General features: G+C 39.9%; 1 protein-coding gene across 1 annotated transcript; it reads right to left on the bottom strand.

Annotated features, from left to right (window-relative positions):
- Positions 1–295: 295 nt before the first annotated feature.
- Positions 296–6,854, bottom strand: LOC135524293 (E3 ubiquitin-protein ligase TRIM47-like). Its single transcript, XM_064951713.1, has 5 exons — positions 6,209–6,854; positions 5,710–5,805; positions 5,231–5,464; positions 4,967–5,126; positions 296–4,512 (listed from the first exon to the last, which is right to left on the bottom strand). The coding sequence occupies exons 1-5, from the start codon at positions 6,785–6,787 to the stop codon at positions 3,917–3,919; spliced, it is 1,665 nt and encodes a 554-aa protein (XP_064807785.1). The 5' UTR covers positions 6,788–6,854; the 3' UTR covers positions 296–3,916.
- Between the last annotated feature and the right edge of the window lie 4,939 nt (positions 6,855–11,793).

Genomic DNA, 11,793 nt, shown 5'->3' with positions numbered 1-11,793 from the left:
GGAAGAGCAGGAGCTGAGACAAAATGCTGGTTGACTTGGCAAACAAGACGAACTGGTAACGGACAAACAGAGAACACAGGTGTAAGTACCTAGGGGATAATGGGGAAGATGGGCGACACTTGGAGGAGGATGCAGACAAGCACAAGGACAGGTGAAACAGATCAGGGCATGACAATTAGGGCTTTCAGGAGGAACGAAAATCTACTGGAGACGTTTCAAAAATACTGTTAGATTTAGGGTTTATGTAGCTGAGATGTACGGTAGTTGAAATAAAAACATCTGCATTTCCAAAGAGTATTTTTATCAATATTTTATTAACGAAAAAATAAAGATGTTGATGAAAAAATACTGTACATTAAATGCTTTGTCCTACATTTTGCGGTTGTATGAGGTTTGGAGATTAAAGTTTTACATTTCTGAGTACTTAATACACTACTGTAAATAAAAACACAGCATCTACAGTGGTACAAATAAATCTATTATTAAATTTGAAAAAAAATATACAAACGCATATAATTTTCAATGTAATACTAACAAGTGGTTACCATGGTAAATAATCCAATAATAATTGGTATGACATGGCTCTCGGGAACTCATTAAGAGGCGGCTTCTAAATGAAAATACCTGCAGATCAATAAACTGTAGGTCTAATTAAATTTAGAGGATTGGAGGATTCTAAATTAATATCTAAGAGGCATTTTTCGTTAGGACAAATCTGGTCTGTGAGAATATCTAAGGGCCTTTTATATAATTATAATAGAGGGTTAATAATAATAATGATAATTGTTGGATAACAGATCGGCTCATCTCATCATTAAGAGGCTTCAATATGCTTTAAATGCTCCAGGACCACTGACAGTTTTGTTTGCCTGATGCAGGACTCTAGTGCCAGAGAAGAGAGACTCTCAGACTGAAAACACCTCCATTAACACCTCCACCGATAGATCAGCGTTCTAACTCCACCTTGATAGCGTGGTTTAATGACAGAATGCCACGATCTACCACTAACTTTTAACGGAAGCTCCACTGTACACACAATACCCCTTAATGTCAAAGTGGGATTTTGTTTTCAAAATTTGTACAAATTAATTAAAAATGAAAAGCTGAAATAAGTTGCATGGACTCACTCTTTGTGCAATAATAGTGGTCAACATGACTTTCGAATGACAACATTCACATTTTAGCAGACACTCTTATCCAAAGCAACTAGGACTAAGTGCCTTGCTCAAGAGCACATCAACATATATTTCACCTAGTCAACTTGGGGATTTGAACTAGCAACATTTCAGTTGCTGGCCCGACACATTTTACCACTAGGCTACCTCATCTCTGTACCACACACATACAATTATCTGTAAGGTCCCTCAGTCGAGCATTGAATTTCAAACAGATTCAACCACAAAGACTAGGGAGGTTTTCCAATTCCTCACAAAGAATGATAGATGGGTAAAAAAAAACATTTTTAAAAAGACACTGAATATCCCTTTCAGCATGGTGAAGTTATTAATTACACTTTGGATAGTGTATCAATAGACCCCGTCACTACAACGATACAGGCGTCCTTCCTATGTCAGTTGCCGGAGAGGAAGGAAACTGCTCAGGGATTTCACCATGAGGCCAATGGTGACTTTAAAACAGTTACAGAGTTTAATGGCTGTGATAGGAGAAAACTGAGCATTAATCAACAACATTGTAGTTACTCCAAAATACTAACCTAATTGACAGAGCAAAAAGGAAGCCTGTAAAGAATACAACATTTTCCAAAACATACATCATGTTTGCTAAAAGGCACTAATGTCATATTGCAAAAAAATGTGGCAAAGTAATTAACTTTTTGTCCTGAATACAAAGTTTTGGGCAAATCTAATACAACACATTACTGACTACCACTCTCCATATTTTCAAGCATAGTGGTGGCTGTATCATGTTATGGGTATGCTTGTAATCGTTAAGGACTGGGGAGTTTTTCAGGATAAAAAGTAAACTATATTGAGCTAAGCACAGGCAAAATCCTAGAGGCAATCCTGGTTCAGCCTGCTTTCCACCAGACACACCAGAGATATCTACTGCAGCCCTCATAAGCCACATGCAACACCCGTTCTGCCAGTCACATTCTGTTAAAGGTCCCCAAAGCACATACATCCCTGGGTTGCTCGTCTTTTCAGTTCGCTGCAGCTAGCAACTGGAACGAGCTGCAACACACTCAAACTGGACAGTTTTATCTCAATCTCTTCATTCAAAGACTCAATCATGGACACTCTTACTGACAGTTGTGGCTGCTTTGCGTGATGTATTGTTGTCTCTACCTTCTTGCCCTTTGTGCTGTTGTCTGTGCCCAATAATGTTTGTACCATGTTTTGTACTGCTACCATGTTGTGTTGCTACCATGTTCTTGTCATGTTGTGTTGCTACCGTGCTGTGTTGTCATGTGTTGCTGCCTTGCTATGTTGTTGTCTTAGGTATCTCTTTATGTAGTGTTGTGTTGTCTCTCTTGTTGTGATATGTGTTTTGTCCTATATTTATATGTTATTTTATTTTTATTTTTTATTTTTTTAAACCCAGCCCCAGTCCCCGCAGGAGGTCTTTTGCCTTTTGGTAGGTCGTCGTTGTAAATAAGAATATGTTCTTAACTGACTTGCATAGTTAAATAAAAGTTAAATAAAATAAATAAATAAAAACACTGAAAGATGAATTCACCTTAAAACACAAGGCTAAATCTACACTGGAGTTACTTACTAAGAAGACAGTGATTGTTCCTGAATGGCCGAGCTACAATCGTGGCTTAAAATCTACTTGAAAATATATGGTAAGTCCTGAAAAAGTTTATTTAGCAAGGATCAACAATCGAGCTTGAAGAGTTTTCAAAATAATAATAGGCAAATGTGGCACCTGGAATGCTCTTAGAGACTTTTTTAAAACCTTCATTTAACTAGGCAAGTCAGTTAAGAACAAAATCTTATTTTCAATGACAGCCTACCAGGGAACAGTGGGTTAACTGACTTGTTCAGATGCAGAACAACAGATTTTTACCTTGTCAGCTTGGGGATTCAATCTTGCAACCTTTCGGTTACAAGTCCAACGCTCTAACTGCTAGGCAACCTGCCACCCCTTACCCAGAAAGATTCTCAACTGTAATCACTGCCAAAGGTTATTGTACAAAGTATTGACTCAGGGGTGTGAATACTTATTTAAATGAGATATTTCTATTTTTAATTTTCAATTAATTTGCATAAATGTCTAAAAACATGTTTTCAATTTGTCACTATGGGGTGTTGTGTATAGATGGATTCAGGCTGTAACACAACAAAATGTGGAATAAGTCTTATATTTATGAAGGCACTGTACATTTCACAATGCCATAGACTCTCAATATCCCAAGCATTCATACATTTAAAAGGAATAACGTGCCAGAAAAGAATGGTTTCCATCATTTATAGGGCTGTCAGAGTTCATCAGTTTACTGTTTTGTCATTTTTGTGCACAAATTATTTTTAATTGTGATGAATCGTATTGTCTGAAAGCGTTCATAATACACTGAAAACATCCAAAATACACAATATATTCAACTAAAAACAACACTGTAATGTCAAAACAGGTTGACATTGCGGTTAAAGAAAGTGTGCTTCATCTGTTTACCTGGATTCTACTTACCATTAGTTTGGAAAAAAATCAAGATGTCAATATTTTTGTCATGCTTTTTGTATAAATTGTTTTAAAATATGGCTCAATTTGAGCAAATTCAGAATTTGCGATAAATCGCAATTTATCACAGCAAATCCAGCGATGAACTCAATTGTATTCATGTATCATTTGACAGCCATAGTGATTTCATTCTCTGTTGTGATTATACCCCGACTGTTTTATTTGGACCATGTTCCATTTTTGTCTGGTGATCTCTGGACCCAGCTGAATCAAATTATTTCCTTTTCTTTAGTTTTTCTTGTCTCTTTGTTGCCTGTTTGGCCTGGTGAGCATGCAGCACAGTCACAGCTTCATCCACCTTGGAGCGGAGACACTCTGGAGACTCCAGCATGTAGAGCAGCTCAGAGTTGTCAATCTCCAGCAACATGCCGGTGATCTTTCCTGCCAGACTGGGGTGCATGTTCTGGATGAGCGGGTAGAGGCGTTGACCCAGCATTTCCTTCTGTTCCTGAGGAGGAACAGCAGCCAGCTTGGAGGCAGTCAGAGGCTCCTGGTCCTGCACATGGACAGCAGACTGCTGCTTAACAACCTGGGGAAGTGTATGACTGTATGAAGGGTTGCGCACTCCTGCAGCATACTTGTACTGAGGCATGTACACTGGGGTTACAGCAGGTGCAACCTGGGCGGCCATGCGATGAGGGGTCACCATGTGAGACACATTGGGCCTCATAGTGCTGAAGGTCGCATGCATGTTCTGAAAATATTGTTGTTGGGTTATCCAGCGAGGGCTGGGTCTCCGCCCTGCCAATTGGTTGGAATTGTAATAAGAAGTATGTGGAATGGCATCCATGAAGTAGTCAGATGGAGGTGCTAAGGGAGAGATGCACTGATTGATTTAAGTCAGCTTGATAATTGGTGTTTTGACAGTTATTTCAATCACAATTTTATGTATCCATTCCTCAGTAACCCAGAAGATTAAAATGAAAGTCCCCATAATAAAATGTGGGTGCATTTTATAATCTGTTATTATTTGGGCAATTACACACCAGACCACCAGGGGCAGACAGATGGTGGCGGTAAACAAACATCAGGTGTTCTATAAAGACAGATGTTTGAACCTATGGTGAGTGTGGAGGGTGGGAGAGCTCACTGTTCTTACCACAATCAAAACAACACAAATGAATGCAAGAAAACGCAAGAAACCCAAAACAAGATACAAAGGATTACTACAGTTAACTCTATGGTTCAACATTCATTCAAGGTAACCACTGTTGCTCATTTTGAGGCATGTAAAAAACAAGTCTATTTGATACTTCTCACCTACCTTCCCATGATAGTTTGGCAATTTCCTTCTTGCAGATATCCTCTAGTTGTTCTGTCACCTCAGATACAAAATTCTTCACAAAATGAAAAGATATGTGTGGATTGACAGATATGCTGGGTAAGGAATCAGATCCAGGAGGGACACAGAGAGACTGAAAACTCTGCAGGGAGAAACAGGTTGAAAAACAGAAATGTGGAGATGTTTTATCTAAAGTTTACAAGTTCTTTTAGATTTCTTTTGCTGATATAGACAGACTGACGTCACCTGGAAGAAATGGATATGATCCTCTGTGTGTGAAAGCTGCTCCAGCTCAGCATCTCTCCTCCTCAGCTCAGCTATCTCCTGCTCCAGCTGCTCCAGCTGCCTTTTAGCCCGACTCACTTCAGCATTTTCCTGGGCTGTTATCTGCTGCTTCACCTCAGAGTTCCTTCTTTCAATGGAACAGATCAGCTCAGTAAAAATCCTCTCACTGTCCTCCACCGCTACCTGTGCAGAGAGCTGTTAGAACACACAGAGAGAATGAGGGTACATTTCATTCAGCCCAGGATAGACTATAAGGACTTTTCTTACCAGCATTCCATTGACAGCCAACATCTAAAACTGATCCTTACCTTAACCCTAACCTTACACCAAACCCTTTACCCTGACCCTAACATAATTTTTACCAATTCTGAAATGAAATATTGGTTTGCTGGTCATGTTAATATATATTTAATTTAAATATAGATGGCCCTAAAACTCACCTTCAGAGAGACCACAGCCTGTCTCAGCTCCTGCATCTCCTTCTCTTTCTGCTGGATTCTCTGCTGGGATTTCTGCTGATTCTCTACCAACTGTTTCTGCAGAGAATGGTGACAAGACTTTGTAAAGGCTCCTTCCATGATGTTTATGTGAAATAGAATAGTCCTTCAAACCACTGAGACGCAGAGATGCAGCCAAAAGAAGGAGATATGTTTAAATATAATACCATAATGATTGCATTTTGTGATGTGTCAAAGTATTATTGTTATTATTATTACTTATGAGAGTCACCAAATTACTGCAACAATATAATCAGGCAATTTTGTTCAAGTACTTTGACATCTCTGGGCGTTGGATGTTTTTCTTACTCTTCCAGTTATATCACCTTCGACATAAAACACTTCCATTTGATATGAGGTACATCAACAATATGTTGTAAAGAGATTAACAAATGTCTAAATGCAGATCTATGATGTTTAACAGTGGAGTTGTCATCCTTACCTGTTTCTCAGTCCTTTCTGCTGCAGCTGTATCATGGCCTTTATGTTCATTCATTGTACACAAAAAGCAGATACACTGCTGATCGGTACGGCAGTAAACCTCCAGTGGTTTGTCATGATGAGAGCAGATCTTCTCCTGGAGTTGTGTAGAGGCTTTGACCAGCTTGTGCTTCTGAAAGGCAGGGGATTCAAAGTGAGGCTGGAGGTGAGTCTCACAGTAAGATGCCAGACACACCAGGCAGGACTTGACAGCTTTGAGTTTCCTCCTAGTGCAGAAATCACACTCCACATCTCTAGGTCCAGCATAACAGAGAGCTGGAGGAGCAGATTTTAATCCTGTCTTCTTCTGTTTCTCCATTAATTCAACCAATAAGATGTTTTTCCTCAAAACAGGTCTTGGGATGAAGCTTTCCATGCACAGTGGACAGCTGAAGACACCTTTCAGATCTTCCTGATCCCAGCAGCCCTTAATACAGCCCATACAGTAACTGTGTCCACAGGCAGTAGTCACTGGATCCTTCAGTACATCCAGACAGATTGAACAGCAGAAGGGATCCTGACCCAAAGTTACCTCTGCCATGTTGATACACACATTGACTGACTGAACAGTTGTGGACAAGCATTGGGGTGTTGTCTGTCTGCTTACTTTCATTTCTCTGAAAATGTTTGTGACTTCCTGGTTCTGCCTGTCTAACCACATTGAGGGTTTGTTTGGCTAATGGCCAAAATATAGTCATAGATTGTAATTTATTTTTCATTTAACCTTTATTTAACTAGGCAAGTCAGTTAAGAACCAATTCTCATGTACAATGACAGCCTACCAAAAGGCAAAATGCCTCCTGGGGGGACTGGAGTTGGGACACAAAAAGAAAAAAAAAATCTATAGAACAAAACACACATCATGACAAGAGAGACAACACAACACTACATAAAGAGAGACCTAAGACAACAACATAGCATGGCATCAACACATGACAACACAGCATGACAAAAACATGGCAGTAGCACAGGGTACAAAGATTATTGGGCACAGACAACAGCACAAAGGGCAAGAAGGTAGAGACAACAATGGTAGGCCTGCTGAATGGAAGGAGACCATTAAAACATGTTATTTATGAAATTATATTATTCCATATACAGAAATATTTAATTAGAAAATTAACATTCTCTCTGGGGTACTTGGGGATGAGTAACAGACTATATTGAAATCACTGAACAACAAATCTAAATTTTAGATGTATTATTTTCATCCAGTAGGTGGCAGAAAAGTTTAAAGTATAAATTGGACTTGAATGTCTTTTCTCTCCAAGAAAAGGTGTACTCAACAACCCGAGAGGCGGAGGAAATGAAAAGAAAAGGTAGAAAGAACAGCGTTCTCTTTACTATGGTTTCACTTTTACAGTCATTCTCTCACCTCAAGGACGAAAGGATCATGTGAGAAAAATATAGGCTAAGAAATAAAGTAACCTTTAAAGATTTAAATGAATAAAAAGTACTAATAAAATCGATGGAACAATGTAAGGTAACAATTGACTCAACGCCTTGATTTGATAATTAATTCATGAATTATATTATTATCAATGTTATTATGATGGGTTTAGTTTAAATGGTGTTTACTTAGTTTAAGTAAAAAAAATAACAGGCAGCCTCTAAGAATAGTCTAAATCAAGATGTATCTCATTTTGCTTTTCGATGTTCGAGTTTAATCAATAAAATGCTTAATTCGTTAAATTGTTTAGTAGGCCTATTTATGAGTCGGTGAATAGACAGGGACAGGCTATGTTGTGCAACATGAAACCAAAAGTCACAATTTTGAAATAAATCGATTTAAAATACATATAATTAAACTGTATTCAGAGGACAATACTCCACCTCCACATCATTATTAATGCACATGGCCCGCCTGCACATCTACCAGCAGCCGTAGAGCACGAGGGGTGACCAGCCGGCTGCGTCTGTTCTATAATGTATGGTTTGGACAATGGGTGCGCGTGGACAGATTTCAACGCAACTTTATAGAGGTTGAAAAGGTTTGAAATCCAAACCGCTCCCCTCTGACGAACTCAGCCCGGATCACCTGAAAGGGTGAGATCTCTTTTTCAAAGTAGGCCTCTATGTCTGTCTGTGTAATTATCAACAGCAGGTGAATGGGAGAAACTTGGAGTATGGGGGATGTTCATCGGCTGTAGGTCTATATATTGAGGGGATGTGAGCCCCGATCTACAGTTCGAGCGGGACCTTTCAGTGACAGCGCCCCATTTCGAGCAATGGGGGGAACATGGTTATGGAGGAAGATTCATGCCACACCCGATGGACAGCACAGGTTGTATAAAATGTGTCTCTGAGCTGAAATGGCTTGGATAAAAAGGAAAGCATGAAGCTCTTTGCTTGGGCTAAATAAAAGGTTTTGTGTTGTTTATAAATAGATTGTTTTAAGTGTAGACTATAGGCCAATCCTAAAACTGGAAAGGCAAAGAACTTGTGAGTGGAAAACTAGATTAACACAAACTAATTATTTACCTACATCACATTTTTTCTAAAGCCTCCACGTCAATATGGGGATGAAGGTGAACGGACGTGGAGGGTAACGCTTACTGCATGGCATGGAGTGGGCCTAGGCTAGAGAATAGATATCCTATCATCGAGAAAGAACTGTTGCACTGGTTCACTATCCGCCATATGGGGAGCGTCATTCGATGCTGCCGCAGTGTGAGCGCAGGAAATGCATGCGCACTCAACAAGCCCTAAAAAACGGAGAAATCTGTGCGAACGCTTTAGAGGCTAAGGACATTAATAGTATAATGAACATTTAATGCTCGTAACAGTAGGCCTATAGCCAATACACTTAAAAAACGATAATACAATAAAATATAATCTAAAATTATTAGTATTGTCACCATCAGCAATCTTAATAGGCTATGTTCGCAATAACCGTCAAGTGACACGCGGCACGGGACTACTGTACGCGCCGCGCCGCACGCGCTAAAGAGTTCCGTGACACTGACGAACTGTTCACCAGCAGCAGGAGGAGAGGGATGAGGGCAGCATGGATTACTCCCTCTCCACTGGGTTAAGATGCTTACCAACTAATTACCTTTCCATCTGAAAATCCCCGGCCACGCAGCCCCAACAGACCGAGTGCTAGGAGAGATGAAGAGATAGAGGGACGGGGAGGCCGGTGGTGGAAAGAGGAGAGGATGGGTGTTTGTGTTTCTTTTTTCATTTCAGTATGAGGATGCTGTCCTTTGGGTGATGTGGCCTTCGTTCAGGTATGGAGCTATTCCTCGAAGAGGGGGAGGTAGGGAGAGAGGGGTGAGTAAAGGGAAGAAAACAGTCCTTGACTAGACAAAGTTGTATAGACAAAGTTGTATAAGCTTTATACACGGTATTATTTTTACGTAGGTAAAGTGCGGTTTAATAATTTCGTTTCATGATTATGTAGAGTTATTGCGCTGTGCGCTTTATCGAATGTAATTTCAGTCACAGAAGTCGCTGCATTTTAAAAGAGAAAACGATTGGCCTATTTTTCATTACAAAAATAATACAACTTGGCATTTGGTTCGAAATTAATGTTTTCTATGCGGTGTTGATTCAAGTGCATAAATGTTTTATAGGCTATTGCATGTTAACTGTGTCATTGCAGCCTGAGGCCCAATACAATTAGCAAATAAAAACTAGTAGCTTCGCCTTCTGAAAAATGTGTTTTATTCAAATTGTAATTGTATTTAACCTTAAAATATATAATTTCCTCCTACAATGCAGTTGAATCAAATACAATTACTTAGCACTCTAAGTAGCCTAATTACAATTCGTTCAGGTTTGCTACTTATGCGTTATGGATCATTTATTTGTAGGCCTACAAAAAACGATGTGATCACTTTTAGTCCACATGAAAGTTAAAGCAGTGACTTCGCGGGTTAAACTGTAACAAAATATATCAAGGTCATACCTGGACAGCTATGGGCCTTAACTACCCTCTTGGTGAACCCTCTCGTGCACTTCTTCAAGGGTTTGTATTTCTAAAACGTTCCTAAAATAACAGGTGGAGGAGCGTAGACTGCATAATCATCACAGACAAATGCGATTATCCACCAGCATCGAAGGCATTCTAAAGAAAGGTGAACGTCGCTCCCGCACGCAACAAAGCCTGTGGCGAACCTACTCTCCAAATCGTATTCCTGCCTATGGGATTAGGCGACTGAATAATAAAAAAAGTAACAGACTGTTTTCTGAAGAAATTTAAACGAAGCCTATAACCTAATATGTATTATTGCTGCTATATCCTATTTATTCGTTTAATTGAGGCTTTTTGATTTGCATATAGGCAACCAGAATTTAACGGTTAGGCGGATAGGGTTGTAACGTTTTTATAATGTTATAAATGAGCATTTGCTTATTCTAAAAGAAAAGGCTTATAATACCAGTGAAACGTCAGTTGCTAACCATTTTCAGGGGCATTCCTCTCACCATTGCAAAGGGCCCACTCAACTTGCTTAATGACAGAGGTCTCTCTCTCTCTTTCTCTCTCTCTCTCAACCAACGTTGCTCTTTAGGTCTATTGACGATTTCTTCCAGAAGCGGAAAGAGGAGCTCTGGGACCCATTTGGAGCATCTCAAAAATCACTTAGTGCATCATTTCACACGGCTGTGATCAATCTTCGAGCTGGGTAGTGGGTCTGCATGGCACAGAGATGAATGTCTTCCCCTTTCTCCATGTCCCGATAAGGGATGTTTGTTGTAACCTGTTTGTTTTAACCCGATGGACAGAAGGCATGTGCAACGCAGCCCATGAGGACATGGATATAAGAAACTTGTTGCGGATTTTAAGATTTTAAGTGGTAGTATTGAATACATGGCTAATGCTGTGTTGAACGACATGTTGGAACACATTCTTTTAGAACACATAGAGAATAATTATTCTCTGTGTAGTGTGGAGTAAGGTCTGGTGTTTTAGTCATGCATTTCATTCAAGCTCTGCCTTTCTGCCCCGTTCATTCCACTTTTGTGGATCAGAAACACGGTAGAAGATGTAAGCAATAATTTGACTTGAGTTTCTATCATATTTCTCTGACCTAACCAAGTTCACAGGGGCGGGCGGCCTGTCCTTCTGGCATTTTGGGTAATGCCAGATGGGCTGGTCAATTTTTAGCCCAGTTGGACTGTCTAACTTGTGCCCCTCAATGAACAAAATGGGCTGGTGTGGGGGCCTCAAAGAAAAAACAGAGTGGCTGTGGTTCTGGATCTTCTGTAACCCGACTTTCTGTTTCTAAAAATAATATGTAGATTTCTGCATATGCGGGATCCCCTAGCCTACCTCATTTCAGCTGTTGTTCAGTAATAATGGGAAGTTCTTACCGACTCAGATCTTTTTGACTCAGTCAAAAGAATGAATCAAGCTCATTCCATTCATTTGATTCAGTAATGCCCAGAGCATGCAGGACCCCTACCGGCGAATGATGAACTAAAAGCTCGAAGGAATCATGATTGCACAAGTCGAGTCAGTCTCGAGTCAGTTAAAAGAGTAGTTCAAAAAGAACGAATGGTTCACAAACTGCACATCACTACTGCTCAGTGCTCAGTCACTCC

The sequence above is a fragment of the Oncorhynchus masou genome, chromosome 31 (genome assembly GCF_036934945.1).
Source record: "Oncorhynchus masou masou isolate Uvic2021 chromosome 31, UVic_Omas_1.1, whole genome shotgun sequence".
In the NCBI taxonomy this organism is placed as follows: domain Eukaryota; kingdom Metazoa; phylum Chordata; class Actinopteri; order Salmoniformes; family Salmonidae; genus Oncorhynchus; species Oncorhynchus masou.
Note: the sequence above shows the minus strand (reverse complement) of the source record. Positions and strands in the feature narration are given on the sequence as shown.